Below are 22,780 nucleotides of genomic sequence, written 5' to 3'. Positions count from 1 at the left end.
GGATGATGGAGCTGGTGTTGGGAGCAGCAACCTTCAGGAGTGTGTTTTGCGGTCAACACAGCGGCCGATATACGACAGAGTGATGGCTAATGATCATATTGCAGTGTGTGTGTGTGCGAACACATATAGTTGCATGTTTAAAGAAAAAAATGTGATTAAAATATTTACAAGTCACCTCATTTAGTGCTCTGAACAAAAACATTAATTAAAATTAAGTAACTTAATAACTTAAAACAAAATAATATACATTTCTAGTGTGCCATTCAAGTTTATATGCTTACACTTTACCCTATTTTTTACCTACAAATGCACTTATTTTCTATTTATGTTAAAATATAATTTGTAATGATAAAAAGCAATAGTGAAGCATTTATCTAAATTGTTTATTTATTTTCTATTTATGTTAAAATATAATTTGTAATGATAAAAAGCAATAGTGAAGCATTTATCTAAATTGTTTATTTATTTCTATTTTTTATGTAGATGCACCTAACAGTCATTGGGTAAGGACTGTAACAAAAAAAAGTCAAAATTGACCAAATATTTCCAAGATACATAAATTTTGGTGAACAAAATTTATTAAATAACAAAATAAATAAAACAAAAATGAACTGATCTTCATGCAAAAAATATACATACCTGTTCCTGAGTCTTCATATTTTACAATCATTTACCAGTTTAGCTGGATCCTGTGTAGTAAGTTATTTGATTTATTTCTTAATAGATGTAGTATATTACTTTATTATTATTATTTATTTGACCCTTATTGGTTAAAAATGTCATGTTTCTAATCTTAAATATTAGATAAACATTTGATGAACAGAAACAAAGTTTAAATAATTAAATATAATATTGAAATAGCTAATAAAAGGAAGATTTGTTATGTTAAAACAAAATAATAGAATAAATGTTGGTATCTTTTCTGAGGGAAAGATAATCTGTTGTTGTTCCGCTTGAAGTGCAACATAAAGAGTAAGATTTAACTCCAATGATGCTTCACTGTTTTCTTTAATGCTCTAATGAGTCCATTTAACACCAGTATTCTTGTTTATTTTTCCTATTTTCTGTATTTTGGGTCTTGTGGGGAAAAGGGAGGTGGTTGTATATTTCATCAGGCATGTTTGGGGACACCTCCCTGGCTCCCTTCTCCGCTTGCTGTGAAAATATTTCATGGGGATGTTTTTGGACGACCCCTCCTAATGGGGTCTTGCCTGTCTAATAATAAAGTGCTTGAGTTGTCAAGCACTTCGGCAGCACCCTAATCTGTTCTGACAGCTCGTCCCACACATGCACACAAACGCACGTCGCCGTCCACGAATAACGCGGCCTCAACAGGCGTTTGTCCTGGTGTGTGCGCGCGGGTCCGCAGACAGTCTATCCATCAAAATGTTTATTACGGTTGGGAATGAATTCTCCAGGATAGGGCTACATGCTGTTACCATGGTGACCGAGTTGAAGGTAGCCGATGCCTCGCTGGACTTGTCCCAAACTGGCCCTTTGACCAACACTTGCTACCCCCTCTCAGCTGTTTCTGGAAGTACAGTAACGCTTGAACTGGTTACTGAAGGTTTAAATGATCTCATTTAAAAAAAAAATCCCTTATAAATGGGGGCGGAGCTCGAACATTTTATATGAAGCAAACAAGAACAGTAAAGTGGAAGGCCACAAATAAAATGATCAAAAATACATATTTCTTACAGTTTTAATATTTTTTTATTATTGCTTTTGTTATATTTGCAATCTCTAAAGTTGTTTGATGATTTGTCAACAATGAAACTAATATTGATTCAAAAATTGAGAGGGGCAAAGTTATGTGGTTGGCCACCCCTTGACCCTTTGTAGCTCCGCCCCTGCCTATAAGCCACAAAGCTAAAATCTACTTACGTTAAACTTATAGCACACCTAAAAGAGCAAAATATTTGAAACGTGGAAAAGTTAAGTGTTTTTAAGTAGTAATATTGTCAATCAACAAATAGAAAAACACTCTTTAGAAGACAAATGTGAGTTTTTTGGTATAATTTCTGCAGATGTAAAAAAGATGCATTTCTTTATGGAGGTCTTCTTAAGCTCTATCCCATCAGTAATGGCATAAATAATGTCACTTTTGAAAACAAAAGCTTATTTTCTGTGAAACTCAGAGTTTTTTTATGTGGTTCTCGTCAGGTAACTGCGATAATAACAAAGAATTTTTAGGTACTAACCTTTGATTTTTTTCAAAAACATCCTTAGGCTTTTGTGTATTTATCCTACTGGACCGATTTCTTAGTTTTTGGCGTATAGAGGTAGAGTGGTCCACCTCTGATCGGAAGATCGCAGGTTTGGTGTCCTTGGGCAAGACACTGAATCCTACATTGCTCCTGGTGGTTTTAGGTTGGTGCCAGAGTCTGGCAGTGCTGTGCGTCTGTAAAGCACTTTGGGCCTTGTACCATTTTCACCATGCAGTTGTATTCCTAACAGTTAAAAAATTACCTTGATAAAAAAAATATAAAAGAAAAATCTTGAGTTAGTCTGGGATGCTGTTATGGGGTGGAATAATTCTGAGTAAAAGTTTTTTTTTTTTTTTTTTAATTTTTACAGGTGGTTTGAGAAACCATCACTTTTTATTTGAATTCTGGTAGATTTCAAGTTTTTAACATACCACACAAATGCAGACTTTCTTTAAAATACTTTCAAATATAAAATCTCACAACTAAACAAAGGATTATCCGTGCCATAAGAATAGAATAATATTTGGTTATTCATGTTGGGATATACTTTTTGGAGCAATCAATTTTTTTGGATTAGAGTGGTCTTATGTTTAACCCACTTGATATATTTTATTCTTGAGTTTCTTTAAAATACATTTTTAAAAGTTAAATATAAAAGCTGAAACTTTTTCACGAGTTAAAATAACCCAGAAAAAGTTTAAAACTAGAGTTTTCAGTGTTTCAGGTACATTTTAGAATCATTCTAACAAATGTACTTGATTTTAAAATACCTTTTTAGCTACGTAAATGAGCTCAGGACTTCCTAATTGGGCCTTAACTACCAAAGCATGGAGGAAGCATCTCTGGAAAAGCTGGGAGTTGCCAATCCTCCAGCGTAGCTGAGCTCCGTTTGTGTCACACGTCTGCAGCTGTGTGGCTCCAGCTGACCCAGACTCCGACTCGTGCACTCAGGTGTCCATGTGCCTTGTGGTTTAGATGGAGGGGGGTTAGTGGAGGGCTGTGCAGAGGCACTGGGGGTCAAATACATGGTGTGAAGTTTATGGTCCACCCTGAGCTCTTGCTCCACAGCAAGACGGCGGCCTGATCTCCATCCATGAATCAATCATCTTGTTTTTTTATGTGGTAAATTTGTAAATTTTGAGGTCTCACAGTTCCTAAAGTCCTCATTGTTGAGCCGACTTTAATGAGTGACAGCTGATAAAAGGAGGAGGAGAGGAGCAAAAGAGGGGGTGGAGGCAGGAGGAGTAGCGAAATGTTCCCCACCACTGGAGTGGGAGAAGGCAGCAGCCGCACATGGAGTGACTCGAGAGCGCAGCAGAAGAGCGGAGCTTCCATGCAGCCCGTCCTTTGTCCAGTCACAGCAGGCTTGCTCAAAGCGAAAGAGAGGGGCTCATAGGGAAAGAGAAAAAGAATGCATTTTCCCTTCTGGAGGAGAAAGGAGAAAAGTGTGTGACACCCTGAATGAGAGGCAGGTAAAGCCTTCAAGGAGCACGCGTGTTTTTGTTCATCTGCCTCTGAGGGGGAGCTGGTGGGTTCAAGCGCTCTGTAATGCTCTGTGGAAGTATCGGACTCCCGTCGAACCTGATTACTCTCTAAGGTAAGAGCTGACAGCAGAATGATGTTTTTACTGCTGTTTTTTTAGTACTTATAGGGAAATTTTGATTTATAGGCAACTAAAACAGTCTAAAAAAGGAGTTTTTAGGAAAATTGTCAAGAATTTCTATGTAAATTATTCTTTAACTAGATTTTTTTTTCAGGAATCAAATATTTTATTCAATTATATAAATTCCCCATACTCCCTTTTAACCAATTAATTTGTGAGTTTTGAGGACAAATATTGACAAAAAAGCACATTATAAATGACTAAAAACAATATTGTTTTCTTTGTAATTTTAGAATGAAATCCTCCTCAGACCCGAGTGTAAGAATTGTTTTAGCGTTTTTCTTATAGGCGTCATATGGCGGTTGTACATGTGTGTAAGTAAATCCGACTGACGGTATCGCGTGTCTCGGTGCAGATGGGTTTTGTTCCTACCGAAAAGACTCAACGCACTTCCTTCTTTTCTTCCCTCACTCTGAGATTGAACACATTTGGAAAAAAACGCATGGTCAATTTTGAGTTTCCGCTGTGGAAACAAGAAGTTGAAGAAGTTTTAAATCTTGAATTTTAGGGTAAAATCCCTCCTGGTTTATTTAAACACAAGAACGTCGATATTTCTTTAAAAATGTAGATCCTTATAAATGGTAATTACGAGTTGTGCTTGGGTTCCTCGGGGGACTCATTGTTCCGGCCAGGTACTGTTTGAACGCGGTCACCCGGCCAACCAGGTCAGAGGTCACCGAAGTGGCTCAGGTGACACAGATGCTTTATTCAGGCATCGCTGGCACCTTGAACTGCTCTCAGAGGTGCTTTTGTTTCTAAAGAGAAAAGTATGTTTTATTGTGAAATACAGGAAGACTGATGCCAAACGTCTGCGCTAGTCAAGGAACACTTCAGTGACTTTATTACTGCGCTGCGGGTTTTGGGTTTTGACGGAATCCTAGACGTTTTAATGCTGCGGAGTCTGTCAGCTAGCTAAAGATGGACAAAACTAGACAATATCTTATTTATATTATTGAATCTGAGGCAGATGTGCTTGAAATACGGATGGATGCTAAAAGAAAGGGTGCATGAATGAAGTCCGCTGATAAAAGCTTTTTGGGATCAAAGTGTGTTTTCACAGATCGTGTTGAGACAGAAACCATGCTTTTTACGGCGTGTGTGTCAGTGTGTGTAGCTCCTGCCTGACATGTGGACTGAGGTTTCTCACGGCCCTGCCGCTGACGGCGTGACTGACAGCCTTGTTAAATTTCAGTAAAGCATGAAGAGTGACATGAAAGTGGCTTGTGTGTGTGCGTCCCGCCTGTGTAAAGCGATCTTGTAGGTGCGGACCGGCTGACCTCTGAACCCCGCCTTGAACAGCCAAGTGCTGCTTCTTATTCGCTCTCGACAGGATCCTCTAATCAGAACCATAACACCACATGGGCGTCCTCTCAGCACACAGAACCGTCTCAGTCTCCCGTCTCCCTGCTTACCCAGGCACTTTGTCCACATACTTACCTGTGATTGCGATAATGTGGAGATGACTTGGATTTATGCCGCCTGGGTGGAATTGGCCGCGCGTGTGTGACTTGTATTTCCATGCACAAGCGCTTGTGTGTGTGTTTGGCAGCCCGCGCGTGCCCTTCGCCTCGACAGTGTGTTGACACAGTGATTATAGGGCAGCTGGTACACATTGGCCCTCACTCCGCCCTGCATTTACTGTTCTAATTAGTTCCTGTTCCAAATAAGAGTGAGGAATTTTAATAGATAACCACTGGTCCTGCTCCACAGAGCCACACATGAAACCAGGCTGCGTGTGGGGAAAGTACCCCGCAGTGTTTGCCCAATTTTTGGAATTATTTTTATTTTTGATTGACATAACCAAATGTCCCCCTCAAAGTCAAGTTTAGTCCCTGCAAGGGTGAACGCCATGACCTTGTTGGGACCTTTCAACTCATACAGTTCAGGATGAAGGAAAGTTAATATCTGACTTTGGTGATGACACCTTAATTTATTTTATAGTTTTTAATGGTAATTTTGAGGCAAAATGTGCCTCAATCCACTTCAAAATTGAAAAACACTTTTTTTATTGCTGGGAATGCTTTGTCACATTTATGGGAATCGTATCCGACATGTTTTGTGCTACTTATGAACTGCGTGGGAGCTTGTGTGCGAAGTAACCTACTTTCCTCTTGTTACTCTGCAGGTGAAGAAATCCCACAGTGAATCTCATGTTCCAGACCCCTCAGACGTCAGGTACGCTCACACGTTTACCCTGAGAAAGAAAAGAAAAAAAACGTAGACTTTTCAAAAGTCTGTGTTCGTGCGACTATATGTGTGTCTCGGCTTTTCGGTCATGGCGCAGAGAGGTGAGGTTTCACTGCATTCGGAGCTGTGATAAGGTCATCGGTATTATCCCAAGACTTCAGCGTCACCCGTTTGCAAACATAGACAAAAAAGGTAAAAGAATAACAATTATTTGTACAGGAAATTAACCATTTAACTGGAAAAAAACTCAGAAATTGCTGCAAAATTTAGATTATTTTTCAGCTGCTGGAGATAATGTGGAAACCAGAAAAGAGTTTATGAAACACCAACTCCTGCCATCGCCTCCCGAGAGGAGCTAAACAGAGACGGAGGAGGTGAGGAGGGGAGCGGGAATCATTTCCTGCTGCTGAAGGACAAAAAGAAAAGGATAAATGAAGAGTTTTTACGAACATGAAAGGGAAAACATCTCAAAAAGTTCTCGATAGCTTTACCAGAATTCCCAAAATTTGTATTTCTGGTGATGAATTTGAGACTTTTTGGCAAAAAGGACCAATCTGTGCCCTTTAGAGTCTCATTGTGGCTTGCATTCATGTGTGGTGATGCTATCTGCCCCCCCGGCATAGAGATGTGCTGCTTCCACACAGATGTGCGCTCCCTTCCACAGCAGCCCGCATTTGTTTAATTCTGTCTCCATCTCTGTCATTTCTGGCTTTGAAGTTTCGCACAAAAGCACTTGTGCGACCAAACCTGCAGGCGGCATGAGTCAGGACACACACGTTAGGGCTGACTCAACATTGAAGTATGTGTTCCACTTAAGAACATTTGGGCAAGAGTGATTTATAAACTCTAGTTTTCATGTTTTTTGAATTCTGCAATAAATATGCATTTTTATCTTCACCATCCGCGCCTCATGTGCTGGATTGTCTCGTCATGCATGGGGAACACGTTGTAAAACGAAGGGGATGCTGGCAGGCTCCGGGTTTGTGTTGGAGAGCGCACGTTCACACGCACGCTGTCACTCCATAAAGAAGCCGGCAGGTCCGCAGACAATCCGTAGCGCCTCTGAACACATGCTCGTGTCAGCAAACTGCAGCGGAATACGAGGACGTTTATGACCGTCCATCCCCGTGCCTGTGCAGCTTGTGCTCAGCGGGATCCCCGCACTAAACCAGAGAGCTATTCTTACAGAAATCACACCTCATTTCACCCCCCTCCACTTCCATCCTCCCCGCTGTCAGGTCTATGGAAATGCAGGACCTAGCCAGTCCTCATAACCGAGTTGGAGGTGGGGATTCGACAGGCTCCAAACTGGACAAGAGCAACCTGGAAAGCCCTTCCATCACCAGCAATGGAACAGGAGGTGAGAAGTTATTAGAAAAACACCCAAAATACGACACAGAGTTACTTTTATTTTCATGCTTTTCATGAAACAAGTGAAAAATATCCCTTTTATTGTGTTGAGATTTTCAAAATATTGTACTCACCATGACCTCAAGTCGGTTTTTTTATTTTTTTTAGTGATCATGCCTCAAATAATTTTTAAAAGAAAAACTTGTAAATATTCTGAACCACTTTTAGGTTTCCAGATTTCCAAAGTTAAGCTCCGCCCCCTCTGTGGAATGGATAGGGGCGAGGGGTCACACACTTGTCACAACTGCCCCCCCTGAACCCACCTAGCATTTTCAGAGTAGTCGTTTAAACACATGCTCTATCTCAGTAACATATCTTTATGAGTTATTATTAAAAAAAATGATTCCAGAATAATCAAGACACTTTCTACATGCAGAAATAAAGGGAAATTTATGGGCAGAATTTGGAAAATGGTTTTAAAAATAATTAAAAAAAAGAAAAAGAAAGCACACTCCTGCTTTATTAGTATTTTTATTCAGTTTATTTGTTTGTATTTGAGCCTAAAAACCTTTCTGGAAACTATTTTCTGTACAACAGTATTAAAGAATAACTGCTCTCTTATGTGTAGCCCTTTTTTCTTGTTCTTTTCTCTGGTTGCTTTTTCTTCCCTGTCCATGCTTTGTCTGCTTTGTTTTCCTTCTTCTCATCTTTTCTCCCCATCTGTCTCTGTCCGTCCATCAATTCTTCCTTCTTAATTGTCTCAGAGCCATTTTTTTGGCAGGGCACCAAGACGTAATAGCCCCGAATGTGGGGATTCTGTCCGGGGCTATTCTTTGATCTGCTGTTGTTTCAGCAGAAAGCATTTTCAGGACTAATGTGATATTTTGGTCATCTTGATGTGTCAACCTCAGAGTGAAAAAAAAAAAAAAAACATTAAATTCCAGCCATGTTAGAGCGGTTAAATCCATTTTGATGAGCTCACGGTTAATGGTTTAAGCAGGCAAAGCCAGGCGTACACACAAAGCCAAAATAAACTACATACCCAGCATTCCTGTGACCTTACATCAGCCAACACTCAGACCCACCATTTCCACAGAAATTGATTCATTTTTATTGCACCAAAGCGTGTTTCTATTTTCTCCTATAACAGACTAATAAAGATGAGTTACATTAAGTTTTTATTCGGGGATGAAGCTTCATCAGAAAGTATCTGGAAAAATAGAATATATTGAAGTTTTTAACAAGTTTGATAACTGTCATTGGTGATTTGTTGATAAATATTCAACAGCTTAATTTAATTGATTCATGATATTTATTAGACTAATTCATTCACTTTTAATTGAGTAATAATAATAATAAATTGGATTTACTGCTTTTTTCCAGTGACTAAAAATTGAGTTTTATTTAGTATGAGAACTGGGAAAGAAGTTTAAAAGAAAGACTGCTAAACTGGTTTAAAGCCTACTGTACTGTTTATGAAAATAAAACTAAAAGTATCTAATATTTTCTATTTTTATATTGTGAGAAAATTTCCACAAAAGGGGTCTACAAGAGAGTAAAATAACTGGGAGGACATTAAAATGTTAATCCATAAAGAAATATAAAGGAATTATAAAGATTGATATAATGAATATTTATAAAGAAGTCAATTTTTTAACCATAATTCCTTGTTTTTAATGCATTTATTTATTTCTCTAAAAATTCTGGTTGTATAAACTTAAGTAAATAAAAAATGAAAACAGCATATTTGGGTCACCAGGTGAAGCACTGAGCAAACAAAGACGTAGGAAGACCCTTTAAGAAGATGTTTTGGGGAGAAACTTAAGGCTGCACATTTTTTAAGTGTATTTTTAAATGTTAAAAATCTATTATGTCATTACATTAATTTAATAGAAGCTGAATATGTGATGAGTTGGCCTCATCAAAAATCAGTAACTTACATAAAAAAGTCTCAAATTCACACAAGGTTTAAATACCTGCATATGTATACTTAAAGAAATGATTTGCAGAAGATTTACTTTAAGCTCAACTTAATAATAAACCTCTGACAGTAGATTCAACCTTTTACCATCGTGATTCCCAGTTATCTGAAATCATAAAAAAACTAAAAAATAAATGACATAACTTAAATAATTAAAGCAAATTGACCACAACTACTAACCTATTATTTATTCAAATTGTTATTAATTTTCTTTAAGCCAAATAACCACAATGTAGGGATAAATATGAGGCTGCAGACCCCTGACTGATGCAAATGCAGGTATTATGTGGCAACTCAAGGGTTCATCTGAGGAGGCAGTAGTGGAGCCGGTTATTAGAATGATCGTGTGGTACAAGCATCAAATTTGGCATAGATGTACCTCTCCTTCACAAAAGGACGTTTGACACAAGAAAATTTAAGATTTTAAATTATAATCGCTGGTACCCCTCAAGTTTAAAGACAGCGTTTTGTGCATAAACAGCCCATAATTTTTAGATTGGGGCAAATAGACACAGAATATGGACTGCCGCCATTTTTTTTAAATTTAGTGAATCCTAAAGTACATCCATGCCAAATTTGCCGTGATTTATCTGAAACATCAACCTAACGGGCTCCGCTTCAGTGAAGTTCAATGTTTCTTCACACCCTTCCCACCTTGCACCCTCTATAGGTGAAAACATGACTGTTCTAAACACGGCTGATTGGCTGTTAGGCTGCAGCAGCCCGTCCCCCGCCTCCAGTTCCAAGGACTATGGTACAGAGGTGCATGTGTGTGAACTCAGTAGGCACACAGAGTTACATTAAACGGAAAGGCAATGGCTTTAAAGTTTTTCTTTTTTTTTTTGTCTTCCTTTGCTGTGATTTGTTTTCATTTGCTGTGAGGTTTTCCCTCCTTTTCACATCCCATTGTGAATTTGCTACAGTGTGTGTGGTCTGCTTGGACACAGCATTCACATGGTTCCCACCTGTCAACGTGTTAAAAATGATGAACTTGCAGCATGTTTAAGGGAGGTTTTCCAGAGGTTCACAATGCATGATTACTTTTTTAGACTCAGTCATCACACTTTATGGTTTTATACTTTTCCTGAGCGTAAAAAAAATCACAAGAAAAAGCCAAGGAGCCATAAAATTTGAAAGCCATGTGGAGTTTCATCATAAGGGAGGGCTGCACACATTTTCTTCACAGGCGGGAGGTGCATGGTAGTTTTGTGCTTATAGCCGGTGTTATTATTATTTTTTCCTGTGCATGTGCGATACATTTGTTGTGTCGCACTCAAATAGTAACGCTTTGCTGTTCTTTCAGTGAAAACAGAGCCTCTGAACAGCAGCGACACGGTCACTACGTCGGGCGACACAGCACTGGACACATACGCAGGCTCAGGTATGGCCCATTCCGTTGGTCTGCGTCGCTTCCGATTGCTCCAAAGTCACACAAATCCCATCATGCATCAGTGCTATACCCTGCTGAAAGCTTTAATCCACTCAAGTATTGCCTGTCCTTGGATTGCATCATCAAAGGCTGGGCACAGGAAGACATTTTTAGACACGCGCGTAACCCTTTGCTACTTTTACACAACAGAACGCACAACACTGTCACTTGAAAGCCATTAGACAAAATAGAAAGAGGGCTTAGGAGCAGCGGGGGGGTTGTCAGTGCCGCGCTCTGACATCTCAATGACCATAAACAGACATTGTGTTTTGCTAGGAGGCCTGCGGTAGGGGGTTTTAGATTGGCTTCTGACCATTGAAAATGCTCCAGATTATGTTAACCGAAATGGTATTTCAGATTTGGTTGAGCTTTTCCAGAACAGATTTCGCTAAAACATTAAAAAAAAAAGAAAAAAATGTCCCAATTTGTAACTGCTGTTTTGCTTTATTTCAGTCATTACCAGTAGCGGGTACAGCCCTCGCTCAGCCCACCAGTACTCTCCTCCTCTCTACCCTTCAAAGTAAGTCTGGTTCTGGCCGCGGCGTTCACTGCGCCGCTGCTTTCCTGCTGTCAGTAACTGACGTTAGCAGTTTGTTCCCAGGCCGTACCCTCACATCCTCTCCACGCCGGCAGCCCCTCCCATGCCGTCATACGCCGGTCAGCCTCAGTTCAGCAGCATGCAGCAGTCCACTGTCTACACAGCCTACTCTCAGACGGGACAGGCCTACGGACTGTCCACCTATGGTATCCACGAACACACAACGAGAGCTACAGCCACTAACTTTATAAAGCACAACTACCATGATACATGTTTTGGTGTTTTGGGTCAGCTGCCATCTTTAACTGAAGCCGCTGTACTAGTTCTACAGGATCAATAATTAACTCACAAGGATAGCTTTGCTTTCATTAAATCATAAATATGACTTGTAGCATACTAGTTCTTTACATTTGTGGCTGACAGGTCGATTTATATTGTCGATATTGGTTCATTTTGAACGATCCAATTCAATATGATTTACTGATTTAAAATGGATCCATTTAATCTTTAGCCAAAAATTCAACCAGGGATAAGTACCCGGTACTGAACAGTGCAGGTGAAGTTTTCCACATTCAAGTGCAAGTTAAATATGTGTACAAACAAACAAGTAAACAAGAATGAATGTCAAATCCATTCATATTTCATTTGATAAAGTTCAGCCCGCTGTTGTTTTTCCACATCAGAATAATCCGAAAGTAACATTATCAGAACATTCCATCACCTGTATGGTCACACGTCTTTGTAAATTCAAAGTGTTTCCACATATTGGACTATGATGATGGTTGATCGTTTTGCTGCCATCACACGTGTGTTGTCTGCTGTGATGGCACTTTTTACCTTTTAGTAAAATAAACCCAATCCAAATGGTATTTTCCAATATTAATTTAATTGATTTATTTCATTTTGAAATTATATTGTTATTGGTCTAGATCACATGTGTCAAAGTCAAGGCCCGGGGGCCGGATCCGGCCCTCTGGGTGATTATATCCGGCCCTCCAGATAGTTTTATTTTATTGTTATTAATGGCTCGATGTTATCTTGCGCTTATTTCTAACTTGTAAAATTTGACAAAATATAATTTTATGATTGATTTATTTCTTGAATAACATTCCTTCCTTTTTATTATTCATAATTATGTTAAAAAGTTATGCTGTTAAAGTTTTTAAAAATTTTGTTTTGGAGTGTTCAATAAATGTTTATCTGTTCGGCACACCACCTAAGGTGTGTTTTGGATTTTGGCCCCCTGTGCGATTGAGTTTGACACCCCTGGTCTAGATCCGTTATATTAAAAAGTTGTGACAGAAATATTGAGACTTATTTTCACAAAAGTAAGCATTGTAATGACAGACTGCTACAAACCTAAATGCAGTTTCATTTTTATGTAAAAGGAAATATGTCACTCACTATAGTTTGCTGGTGACATCATATAAAATAAAAAATAAAACCACATTTTAAAGAACTAAATTTTCCCAAATATCTTCTTTAGAATTGTACTTATTTTTTAATAATTTAATTTCTTTAAACATAAATATATATATTCTTTTTTAACTATACAATTTTGCAAAAAAGGAAATTTAGTAATTTTCATAAAGAATACAAAACAAGCTATTTTCAGACAGAAATGCAGTTTTATTTCACAGTGTATTATTTAATAATACTTTATTATTCTTTTTTTCCGCAGACCTTGGCGTGATGCTTCCAGGCATTAAGACTGAAAGCGGCCTCAGCCAGAGTCAGTCGCCCCTACAGACGGGCCTCAGCTACAGCCCCGGCTTCACCACACCTCAGCCCGGACAGACTGCATATTCACCATATCAGATGCCAGGTTGGAGCGTTATGAATGTGTTTAGATGTTTTAAACATTAAACATATATCTGATAATTCATATCAAAATGACACCGATATTCTTCTTCCTGAAGGCTCCAGCTTCACTCCGTCCTCAGGCCTCTACGCCACCAACAACTCAGTCTCCAACCCCGCCAACTACACTGCCACACAGCAGGTAATGGATTAAACCTCTTCCAAAACACGTGCATTCCCATCAATGAGCTGCTGTAACATTATAACCACTAATCTAAAATAAAGAAGGTGCCTTTCTTGCTTGAAGAGCTTCATCCAGGCAGGGCGTGGAGAGAGAACAGCTGATTATGGGTTTGGCTTGGTTCCCACTGATGCCGTCAGTTTGGTATGTGGGGTCATATTTTAGTCAGAAGGAAGACCTCACGCTCATTCTCATGTTGTCTGAGCCATTTGTGTGCAGTTCGTGCAGAGCACAGCACTAACTGCAAGGCAGAGTTGCTAATTCAAGAAGGTCCTCATGCAATAAAGGGTTTAAACGATAGAAGTTTGTGAATGTGGGACATCCATGTTGCAGGTGATCCTGTTACAGAGAATTGACAGGAGATTCATTTTATTTTTAATTAAGGTGTTTTTTAAACCCTTCGAGGAAATCCACAAAAAATGTGTTATATAATTTTTTTAAATACATATTGTAGATAGTATCAATTATGATCTATTGGGGGATTTGGTGCATTTTTGCTCGTAACAATGTTAGTTTAAGATGCAAAAAATCTTAACATGAGTGTTTAGGAAAAAGTACCGTATTTACCCACTGTCTCAAATTTGATCCACACATTTTTAACAGCATTATAATTAGTTATTAACAAGTTTTGCATTCTTTCAATACAGCATTTAAAAAACTTAGTAACAGTACATTCTCACCATAAATTTCTGAAACGATTCCCATCAAGTGTTTTATAGATTTCATGGAGGCAGCCATTTTGAAATAAGCAGGAAAATCCTTTCTACTGCCCCTAGTGGACGGATGATGAACTACAGGGCAGAAAACATGAACTGAGTTATATGCTGTGTGTTATAAGGAAAGTTTGAATCAAGATATAGGTCTCAGAAATGTGTGTATCAAACATGATTAAATAGAGTCCCGAAGGGTCTTCAAGCAACGGAAATTTTTCCATTTTATTTCCAGCCATATTGAAGACCTGAATCGGTTTTGCAGCCGTGCTCCCACGCAACATTCCTCACTCATGCGAGATTTAAAAATAAAATGTTCAAATCTTCAAATGTGGGAAAGCGTCTAACAGAAACAGATAATTAGTCTTCGTGAAAGATTGGCACAGAATTGTTCTTCATGTCTATGTGATGAATACTTCTACAGCAGTAAAAGGCTCATGAGGGATTTTTTTTTTTTTTTTTTTGGCTGTTTACAGGAAGAAAACCAAATTTTGACCCTTGTGGAGAATATGGTTTCTTTGAGTTAGTCATGTTTTGGAGCCATAAATCTGCTTAAATGATCATTTTGTTTTAAACAAGAAAGTACTTTATCATAGCAGTATAAAAACTTTGTAGGTTTAATGTTATAATGAGTTAAGTTCTGCTAAAGTCTGAAAATCATCTTTGAAGTCATGAAAGCATGCCATGTGTATATTTTACAGAAACAAAGACCAACGCAGGAAAACAGACATAAAATAGGTTAAAGTGTGTGCAGCTGATGCAGTGGTGCTGCACATCCACTTTGCATGCATGTGTGTGCATTCATGTGGTATGCTTTGGTTTATAAGGGCTTCCAGAGATGGACGTGGTGACAGGTTAAGAGAGCTGACTCATAAAAGCGCCCATCTCAACTGGGTCAGTAAAAAGGAGCACAGGACCTTTATTGTCTCCGAAATGTAAAATACAGATTGGCGGGGATAAAAGATTAGAGGAGGAGGAGGGAGCGCTTGTAAAATCTGTCCTCAAAAGTCTGCTTGGCGACTTTTCAAAAAAGAGGGGCCAAAGAATTGCTTTTTCCTGTTGATTTCCATCTTTTAGTTCTCATGCTTTCTTCTGCAGGATTATCCCTCATACACAACATTTGGCCAAAACCAGTATGCGCAGTATTACTCTGCCTCCACGTACGGGACATACATGACTTCCAACAGTGTGGATGGCACGGGCTCCACCGCGGCCTACCAGCTGCAGGATCCCGCTCCTGCCATGACGGGACAGGCGGCCGAGCTTCACCCAGGTTTGTCCCAGGATTTTTTTTAAGACCTGCTTCTTATCACACTTTTATTGTCTATTTTTGATTTAAAATAACAAAGTGCCATGATGAAGCACAGGAAGTAGCCTTACTCTGCAGCCGTACTTACCCGTAGCTAATTAGGAGAGCTGACATGTAACGTTAAATACTTTGATTAGGATTAATTTATGTTAAATGTTGCAGTTTTATCCACAAGAAGGAAAAGGGAAAACCAGATTTAGGAAAAAAAATGGCCTTGAGCACAGAAAACTGGCTTCAAATTGAACTTTTTTTTTTTTTTTTGTGGTTTGTTTTGGCTGATGTTCCTGAAGCCAGATTAAAGGAATTTGTCATAATTCCAGAGTCACTGCCTTTTTTTCTCCCTGTAAACCTTTTTTTTTTTTTTTTTTTTTTTTTTATTAATTTGTCAGTTAAAAACTGTCTGGCGTGGCTGTCTTCCCCCACCCTCGCGCTCTTTCTCCGCTCTGATTGAGACATAACAATACAAGAGGCGAAGTTTAGGGTCTGGTTCTAATTACTGAGCAGCAGTGGGACCATATGGCATTGGGCGCTCGTGCACGAGAGTGTTGCATGTGCACAATCTTTGTCTGACGCATCAGGTTACATAACTCCAATGCTTTAATGCAAAGTTCTGTCTTTTCTCCCCTCCGATAAATCCGCAAGTATTTACGCTGCCATCAGTCAATCATAATGTTTTTCGGTAGCCATTAAATCATACGAATCAACTATTTAACCGGACAAGTCGGCTGCTGATTGCGCAAGGTTATTGCTCTTCCTGTGGTGGATAGAACTCCCGTGGAATCCGATTGGGGGCGTTCGCAGAGCACATCCTTGTGTTATTGCCTGTCAAGTTTAAGGGATTATTCATATTTCAGATTTCAAACGCCCCGTCTGTGTTTACGTTTCCTCTCAGCGGACTTCGATACAGTGCAGAGCCCCTCCACGCCCATCAAAGAGCTGGACGACAGAGCCTGCCGGAGTGGGGGATCCAAGTCTCGCGGCAGGGGCCGCAAAAACAACCCTTCTCCCGCCCCTGACAGTGACCTGGAGGTAGGGGACATAAAAACACAAGCCTGACGGTGCACTAGGAGCAAATCTCCATGAATCTATGAGTCTCCTTTTGATCTTCATCCACCTTGTGACTGTAGTCTTTGAAAGAAAAGGTTGTCTGTGCTCTACAGGCATGCATACATTTCACGTGATCTTTTTGTGAGTAGAAGTTCTCACGGCGTCCTTCTCCCTGTGTTGCAGAGAGTGTTTGTTTGGGATCTGGACGAGACCATCATTGTCTTCCATTCTCTGCTCACAGGTTCCTATGCACAGAAATATGGCAAGGTGAGACCGGTTTGTTTTACACAGTTAAAACATCATGGTTTCATTTTAGTCTCCAAGTTGCACATACTAAAAAACGATGAAAGATTAGAGGTGTGGTTACATCTCTCATTGGTTGTCATGGAAACTGACTTTGTAGATCCTTGATAATCTACAGTTTGGAGGAGTTTTTTTTTAGTTATGATGATGCAAAATTCTTTTTGAAAATATGTGGAGAAGCACCACCAGTTAATGAAACTCCCTCATTGTGAACTATAAGAGTGTGGAGCCATTTTGGCCCAAGGACAACAACAACAACAAATCATGATCTGATGAAGTTCATGAAAAATAGGGAAGCCGGTTGTTATAACTCGAGAATCTGGTCTCAAGGTCTACTTTGGAATGTGTTCCGAGTATGTCCCACTGGGCGGAGACCCCTGGGAAGAACCAGAACATGCTGGAGAGAGTATAGCCTCTTTTCCACTGAGCAGTACGGTACATTACGGGTCAATCTAGTATTTTATGTTTCCATCAAACCGTACCAAACCAGACCATTGGTTGGTTGTAAGTCCATAGAGAAATAGAACAGAATATTTAGGGTACAGCCACTGACGTCACGCAATGAAACCTGTTGATTGGCGGAACATAATTACAACAAAAGAAAGCACCAAACCAGCGTCAACTCCAAGTTTAAAGTTTTCTCCTCTTTACAGCTGAATTCGTCTTCGTCGCCCGTAATCTTCTCTCAAACAACATTTATTGCTTTGTAAATTCAAAGTACGAAAAATACAAAACATGAGCTGCTGGATGACCTCCATTGTTGTCGTTGCTAGATTTGCTTCTGCTGTAGTCATACTATTGTGACACAAAGTTACTGTATAGTGCCTTGTTTCCACTGACGGGTACAGACCAGACCAGTTCCCTCTTGGCCAGTTTAGAATGGTCTGGGCAATTCAAGTGAAGGTTTCCATGGAGCGTTGCACTATCAAAGCATATGCGGGGTGTAGACTGATGACGTAGCTGTGCGTCAAAACGGTCCGACTACAGCAAAAGAGAAGCTGCATCAACTGACTCAGAAACGGACGGAATATTAAAAAAATAACCGCGGAGGAAATGCTATATGTAAGGAATATATTATTCTTTGCAAGAAGATTGTGGGGAGCGAAGAAGAAGAATCCAGGACAAAACTTTCGGTTTGTATCATGACCTGTTTTCATAAAACCTTTCCGCCAATCAATGGGTTACATCATGTGACAACAGAAGCTCCGTCTTGACAGATCCATTCCATTGTTCTTTGGACCTACGACCATCGGGGCTCCAGAAATGGTACCAGTCAGTCCTGCTTAAGAGGTCCATTTTGCAATGGAAACGCTCAAAAGTCCAATCCAGTAAGAATGTTATTGCAACTATTGGGACTCTTGAGTAACAAGCCCCTAGAGGTGTCTTGATAAAGTGTTTTGAGCTCCATTTGCTTCCATTTTTAACATGATTCAATACAAAAGTAGAAGTTGTAGTCTACAATACATGTATACATCACCTGTTCAATCCTATAGGGATGGTAACTGCCCAAAATCAATAAAATGATATAAAACAACATTAGCCGTCTTCTTAAGAGAAGTATGAATGCAAATGAAAAACAAAACTTTATAGTAGTAAAACTATATCAAATGTCTATTATGACAACATAATTAAGATTTGGCTTCTGTCCACACTAACTTGACAACTCTCAGTGAGCTCACATCGTTCATATGCTTCATTTCCCTCAGTAGGTTACTTAGATTACATCAGCTGCTGCAGGAATGCTACGGTTAATTTGTGCTCACATCAGTTATAACATAGGTCTTTAGGCGTAGCTGTTAATGACTGCCTGTTCTTTCATTAGTTTAAACATCTTTAGTTTTTGTCTGCAGAGCGGTGTTTACCTCAGGTTTCTCTGTGAACTGATTTGGTGGTCTCGCATTCTTTAATATTAGCTGCAATGTTTATAGTTTCCTTCATTTTAATGGTTCTTGGCTCCGATCTGGGACCATCGCATGCAGCCAAGGATTTTGATTTTTATGGGGTGATGTCGTTTCCTGTAGGCACTTTGGTAGCCACCAGCCTGCCTGCACTGGGTTTTGCTTCCCTGACCTATTCTGGTCCTTGACAGGCGGAAGTTGGAACGTGCACAGCGCAGACCGGCACGCAGGCCTGCACAAAGATGCAAAGGAAAGCGGTTGGAGGTTCTGATTGAAGTCCGACATGCTGCTAATTTGAATATTTGGAAATTCGAACTCCAAGAAAATTCATGCTTTTGGTGTTTTTAACATGTTCTTGTAGCATTTTTCTCATGACGGAGGACATACATTAAGTAAATTAAAAAGAAATTGCGTTTCTGTGAGCTGTGGCTCAAAACTGTACAGCTGAATGGCTTCAGTGTATCAGTAATGTTAGTTTGGGGGTGTGAGGGGCTGTAAGCTAGTGGGGGAGGTTGTAAACAGAGATCTCTCAGCAATGGGGAGGGGAAAGGGGACGGGGTTGCTCCGCTCAACCCCACAAGTTTTTTTTTGGCTAAAAAACATCATAAACCTAAAAAAAAAAAAAAAACACTGGAAACCAGGGCTGTCACAATTAGACAAATAGTCGATGACTAATTTAATAGTCGATTAATCGTTACTTTATACTATATGGAGTTGGAGTGTTGAAAGATATAATGCTATTATGTTAGCTTTTTGAACTATTTTGGCATTTAATAAGGATTTTTAGGCTATTTTGGAGTTTAGCTAATATTTCAGCTACATGCTAGCTATTTTGGCTAATTTAGACTTTTTTGATTTGGAGGCTAATTTGAAGCTTGGGTGATATTTCAGCTGTACACTAGTTGTTTTGGCTAATTTAAGCTTTTTTGTTTTGTTTTTTTATGCTATTTTGAGTTTAGCTAATATTTCTGCTAGGTGCTAGCTATTTTGGCTAATTTAGGATTTTTTTCAGTTTTTTGGGCTAATTTGGAGTTTAACTAATATTTCTGCTACGTGGTAGCTATTTTGGCTAATTTTGGCTTTTTTGATTTGGAGGCTAATTTGTAGTTTGGGTAATATTTCAGCTGTACACTAGTTGTTTTTGGCTAATTTAGGCTTTTTTGTTTTGTTTTTTTAATGCTATTTTTGAGTTTAGCTAATATTTCTGATACGTGCTAGCTATTTTGGCTAATTTAGGTTTTTTTCAGTTTTTTAGGCTAATTTGGAGTTTAGCTAATATTTCAGCTGCATGCTAGCTATTTTGGCTAATTTAGGCTTCTTCCATTTTTTTAGGCTAATTTGGCACTTAAATAATACTCAGCTGGCTATCACCTTTAGCGTTTTCAGCTATTAGTTTCAGCATCTTCAGCCACCAAATTCAGCTTACAGCATTCACTCTGGCATTATCACAGGTAATGCTATATATGGTTTTTAGTTAGTTTAAAGCTAATGATGGTTAAGATGTGTGCTTTACATCCAGATTGCCCATGAGCCGATTTAGTTGACTAATCTGAAAAAAATATATCAGTGATTAGTCGACTATTAAAATAATCCTTTGTGGCAGCACTGGAAACACTTTTACAATAGATCAAAAGATCAAAAGTGGAACTTTAAATAAGAGGAATTTCGATTTAAATAAAGATGTAACTACATCACTGTGATTGCACCTCATCCATCCCTTTTCTTCACCGCTCTTGGGCCTCTTCTTCTCTTGCCAGCTGTTTCAGCTCCTCCCAAAGGACAGTAAAGCATTCCCATACCAGCTGTCCCAGTGGTACATGTCTGAAACACCTCCACTGGAAGACATCCAGAAGGCATCCTGACCACATGTCCAACGACTCTCAACTGTTTTTCTTCTTTGCACTGTAATCTAAGCTCCTCGTTTCTTTACTTTTCATCCCGAACCTGTCTGTCACAGACAAACTTGCCTTCATCTGGAAGCTTCTTCAAGCCTTCTTCTTTTCACTATTCAATTTAGTCTCAACCAGAGGAGAACATTTTAGATTAAGAATTGGGAATTTTCATCCCAGTTTTTAACACAGCTGCAAAATAAAACTTTAATATGAAGCTTTTTTTAGACACCTGTGACAGCTCACAAGTGCTTATGATTAATCGAGATGAAGCACCTCTCTAAATGTTTTCCTAAAATATTTTCAGAAACAATTTTTCACCTCATTTTCTGCTAATAAGGAAATATCGGGGCAGCTGTGTCTGTTCACACCTCCACCCAAAATAGATTTAATGCCACTGGAACAGAAACCACAAGACCTACGTTCCCCTAACATATGGCTTTGAGGACACGGGTTCTCTGAGAGAATGCACATGCGGCCAAATGCACGCTTGTCATATTCCTCATATTTTACTAAAGGATCCGGGAATAACCAGCAGTAAATATGGCATCGCCGTGAAGAGTCGGCCCCGCTAAGCTCAAGTGAAACCCGGAAAGCAGATGATCCGTTCATCCGACACACCCACCCCTCTCAGTCGATGTCATTCTATTTTCACGTTATTCTTTTTCGTCACCAACTTCACTGTCGGTTTCTTTCTATTCTGGTCGTCTGACAGCGTCAGCGAATTGTGCAGTAGCTCCCAACTCCCTCTGACCAATCACACATTGAAAACACACAAAAAAAGAAAACATACAAGCATCAGAGGGTGTCCGCAATGGCAAGACGCTCTCCCTTTTGCCCCCTTCCACCACCAACCACCCCCCCTACATGCAGACACGGGCAAACAGTAGGAATGTTGATGGGACAGAGCAAGTGCAACCCGTCTGTCAGTGCCCGCTGTGATGGGTGGAATGTACCAACTCTACAAATAGAGGTGGGAGAGTAGAGGTGTGAATTGGGAAAGTGTGTCAAAGACGAAATGGTTTTGAGGACAGATGGATTTGATAAACTCCAGATTAGTATTTGAAGAAATCGTTTATTCATTTTCTCAAAAATGACCCCCACAGGACCCTCCCATGGCGGTGACTCTTGGCTTAAGGATGGAGGAGATGATCTTCAGCTTGGCCGACACACACTTATTCTTTAATGATCTGGAGGTGAGCCATATGATGGACACATTTTACACACCTTTTGGTTTTTGTAGTTTCCACAAAATTGTGCTCAACAAAAATGAGCTTGAAAATGAAATATCACTAGTGCCCTCTAGTGGTCAAAACATGCAGTAAATGATCCTTGTGTTGAGGCTCAATTTGTGTCTTTTAGGAATGTGATCAGGTACATATCGATGACGTATCATCCGACGACAATGGCCAGGACTTAAGGTGAATAATAGAATTATTTTATTTTGAAAATTTCCACTTTGAATTTGTATATCAAGTTCCTCTCTCACTAATAATTTGTTTGTTAAAAATAAAGAAAAATACAGCAATACTTAATTTTTTTTTTTTTACATGCCAGAGCAAACTTTTCAAATAAAACATATCATTATTATTGACAGTACTTACAGTTTTGCAACTGATGGCTTCCATGCAGCTGCAACCAGCGCCAACCTGTGCCTGGCTACGGGCGTCCGCGGGGGGGTCGACTGGATGAGGAAACTTGCCTTCCGCTACCGACGGGTCAAAGAGTTGTATAGCACGTACAAAAACAATGTGGGGGGTAAGCCAATGAGAATGGAATTTGCAGGTTTTTAAGCAGGCGGGGAGATGCTGAACAGATAATAGAACGCCGGAGATAAATGATGATTTTTGAGTGTTTGTGCACAGAAGGTGTTATCTTTTGGTTAAAGGAGGTTTTGTTGTGTTTTAGGGCTGCTCGGTCCTGCTAAAAGAGACGCCTGGCTGCAGCTCAGAGCCGAGGTGGAGGCTCTGACGGACTCCTGGCTCACTCACGCCCTCAAGTCCCTTTCCATCATCAGCTCCAGGTTACAGCTTTGTCAAATTTAACCTCAAATTTCCCCAAACAAATCCTGACAAATGGTCAAAAGAAAGCTTTCCATTCCCACTCCAGTCATGTGATCTTTTGCAAAAGAGCTCCTTTGTGGTCTTTTAATTGTGATTGTCGTTTTTAGCCAAAATACAAAAAAACTGTAGTTTTCTTGGACATAGCTTCTGTAGAGCAGCTGAGTT

At 39.5% G+C, this 22,780-nt stretch overlaps 1 protein-coding gene across 7 annotated transcripts in view; it reads left to right on the top strand.

Annotated features, from left to right (window-relative positions):
* Positions 1 to 22,780, top strand: part of eya4 (EYA transcriptional coactivator and phosphatase 4) — a 40,262-nt gene that overhangs the window by 14,503 nt on the left and 2,979 nt on the right. For 4 of the 7 annotated variants that reach the window (XR_002921310.2, XM_024291803.2, XM_024291804.2 and 1 more), the window contains exons 3-17: positions 5,996 to 6,045; positions 7,296 to 7,417; positions 10,059 to 10,142; positions 10,692 to 10,769; positions 11,271 to 11,337; positions 11,419 to 11,561; positions 13,037 to 13,180; positions 13,275 to 13,357; positions 15,205 to 15,379; positions 16,308 to 16,444; positions 16,646 to 16,729; positions 21,659 to 21,748; positions 21,915 to 21,973; positions 22,150 to 22,310; positions 22,461 to 22,575. Coding sequence is in view for 6 of the 7 variants with exons in the window: in XM_024291803.2 (XP_024147571.1) it covers positions 5,996 to 6,045; positions 7,296 to 7,417; positions 10,059 to 10,142; positions 10,692 to 10,769; positions 11,271 to 11,337; positions 11,419 to 11,561; positions 13,037 to 13,180; positions 13,275 to 13,357; positions 15,205 to 15,379; positions 16,308 to 16,444; positions 16,646 to 16,729; positions 21,659 to 21,748; positions 21,915 to 21,973; positions 22,150 to 22,310; positions 22,461 to 22,575 (1,592 nt within the window). In the remaining variant the exon portion in view is untranslated. Of the gene's footprint in view, positions 1 to 3,021; positions 3,805 to 5,995; positions 6,046 to 7,295; positions 7,418 to 10,058; positions 10,143 to 10,691; positions 10,770 to 11,270; positions 11,338 to 11,418; positions 11,562 to 13,036; positions 13,181 to 13,274; positions 13,358 to 15,204; positions 15,380 to 16,307; positions 16,445 to 16,645; positions 16,730 to 21,658; positions 21,749 to 21,914; positions 21,974 to 22,149; positions 22,311 to 22,460; positions 22,576 to 22,780 lie in introns of those variants that run through there. The other 3 variants (XM_024291808.2, XM_024291809.2, XM_024291807.2) reach the window with 3 other exon arrangements.

The sequence above is a fragment of the Oryzias melastigma genome, linkage group LG24 (genome assembly GCF_002922805.2).
Source record: "Oryzias melastigma strain HK-1 linkage group LG24, ASM292280v2, whole genome shotgun sequence".
NCBI lineage: Eukaryota > Metazoa > Chordata > Actinopteri > Beloniformes > Adrianichthyidae > Oryzias > Oryzias melastigma.
The sequence above is the reverse complement of the archived record's forward strand: the minus strand, read 5'-3'. Positions and strand labels throughout refer to the sequence as shown.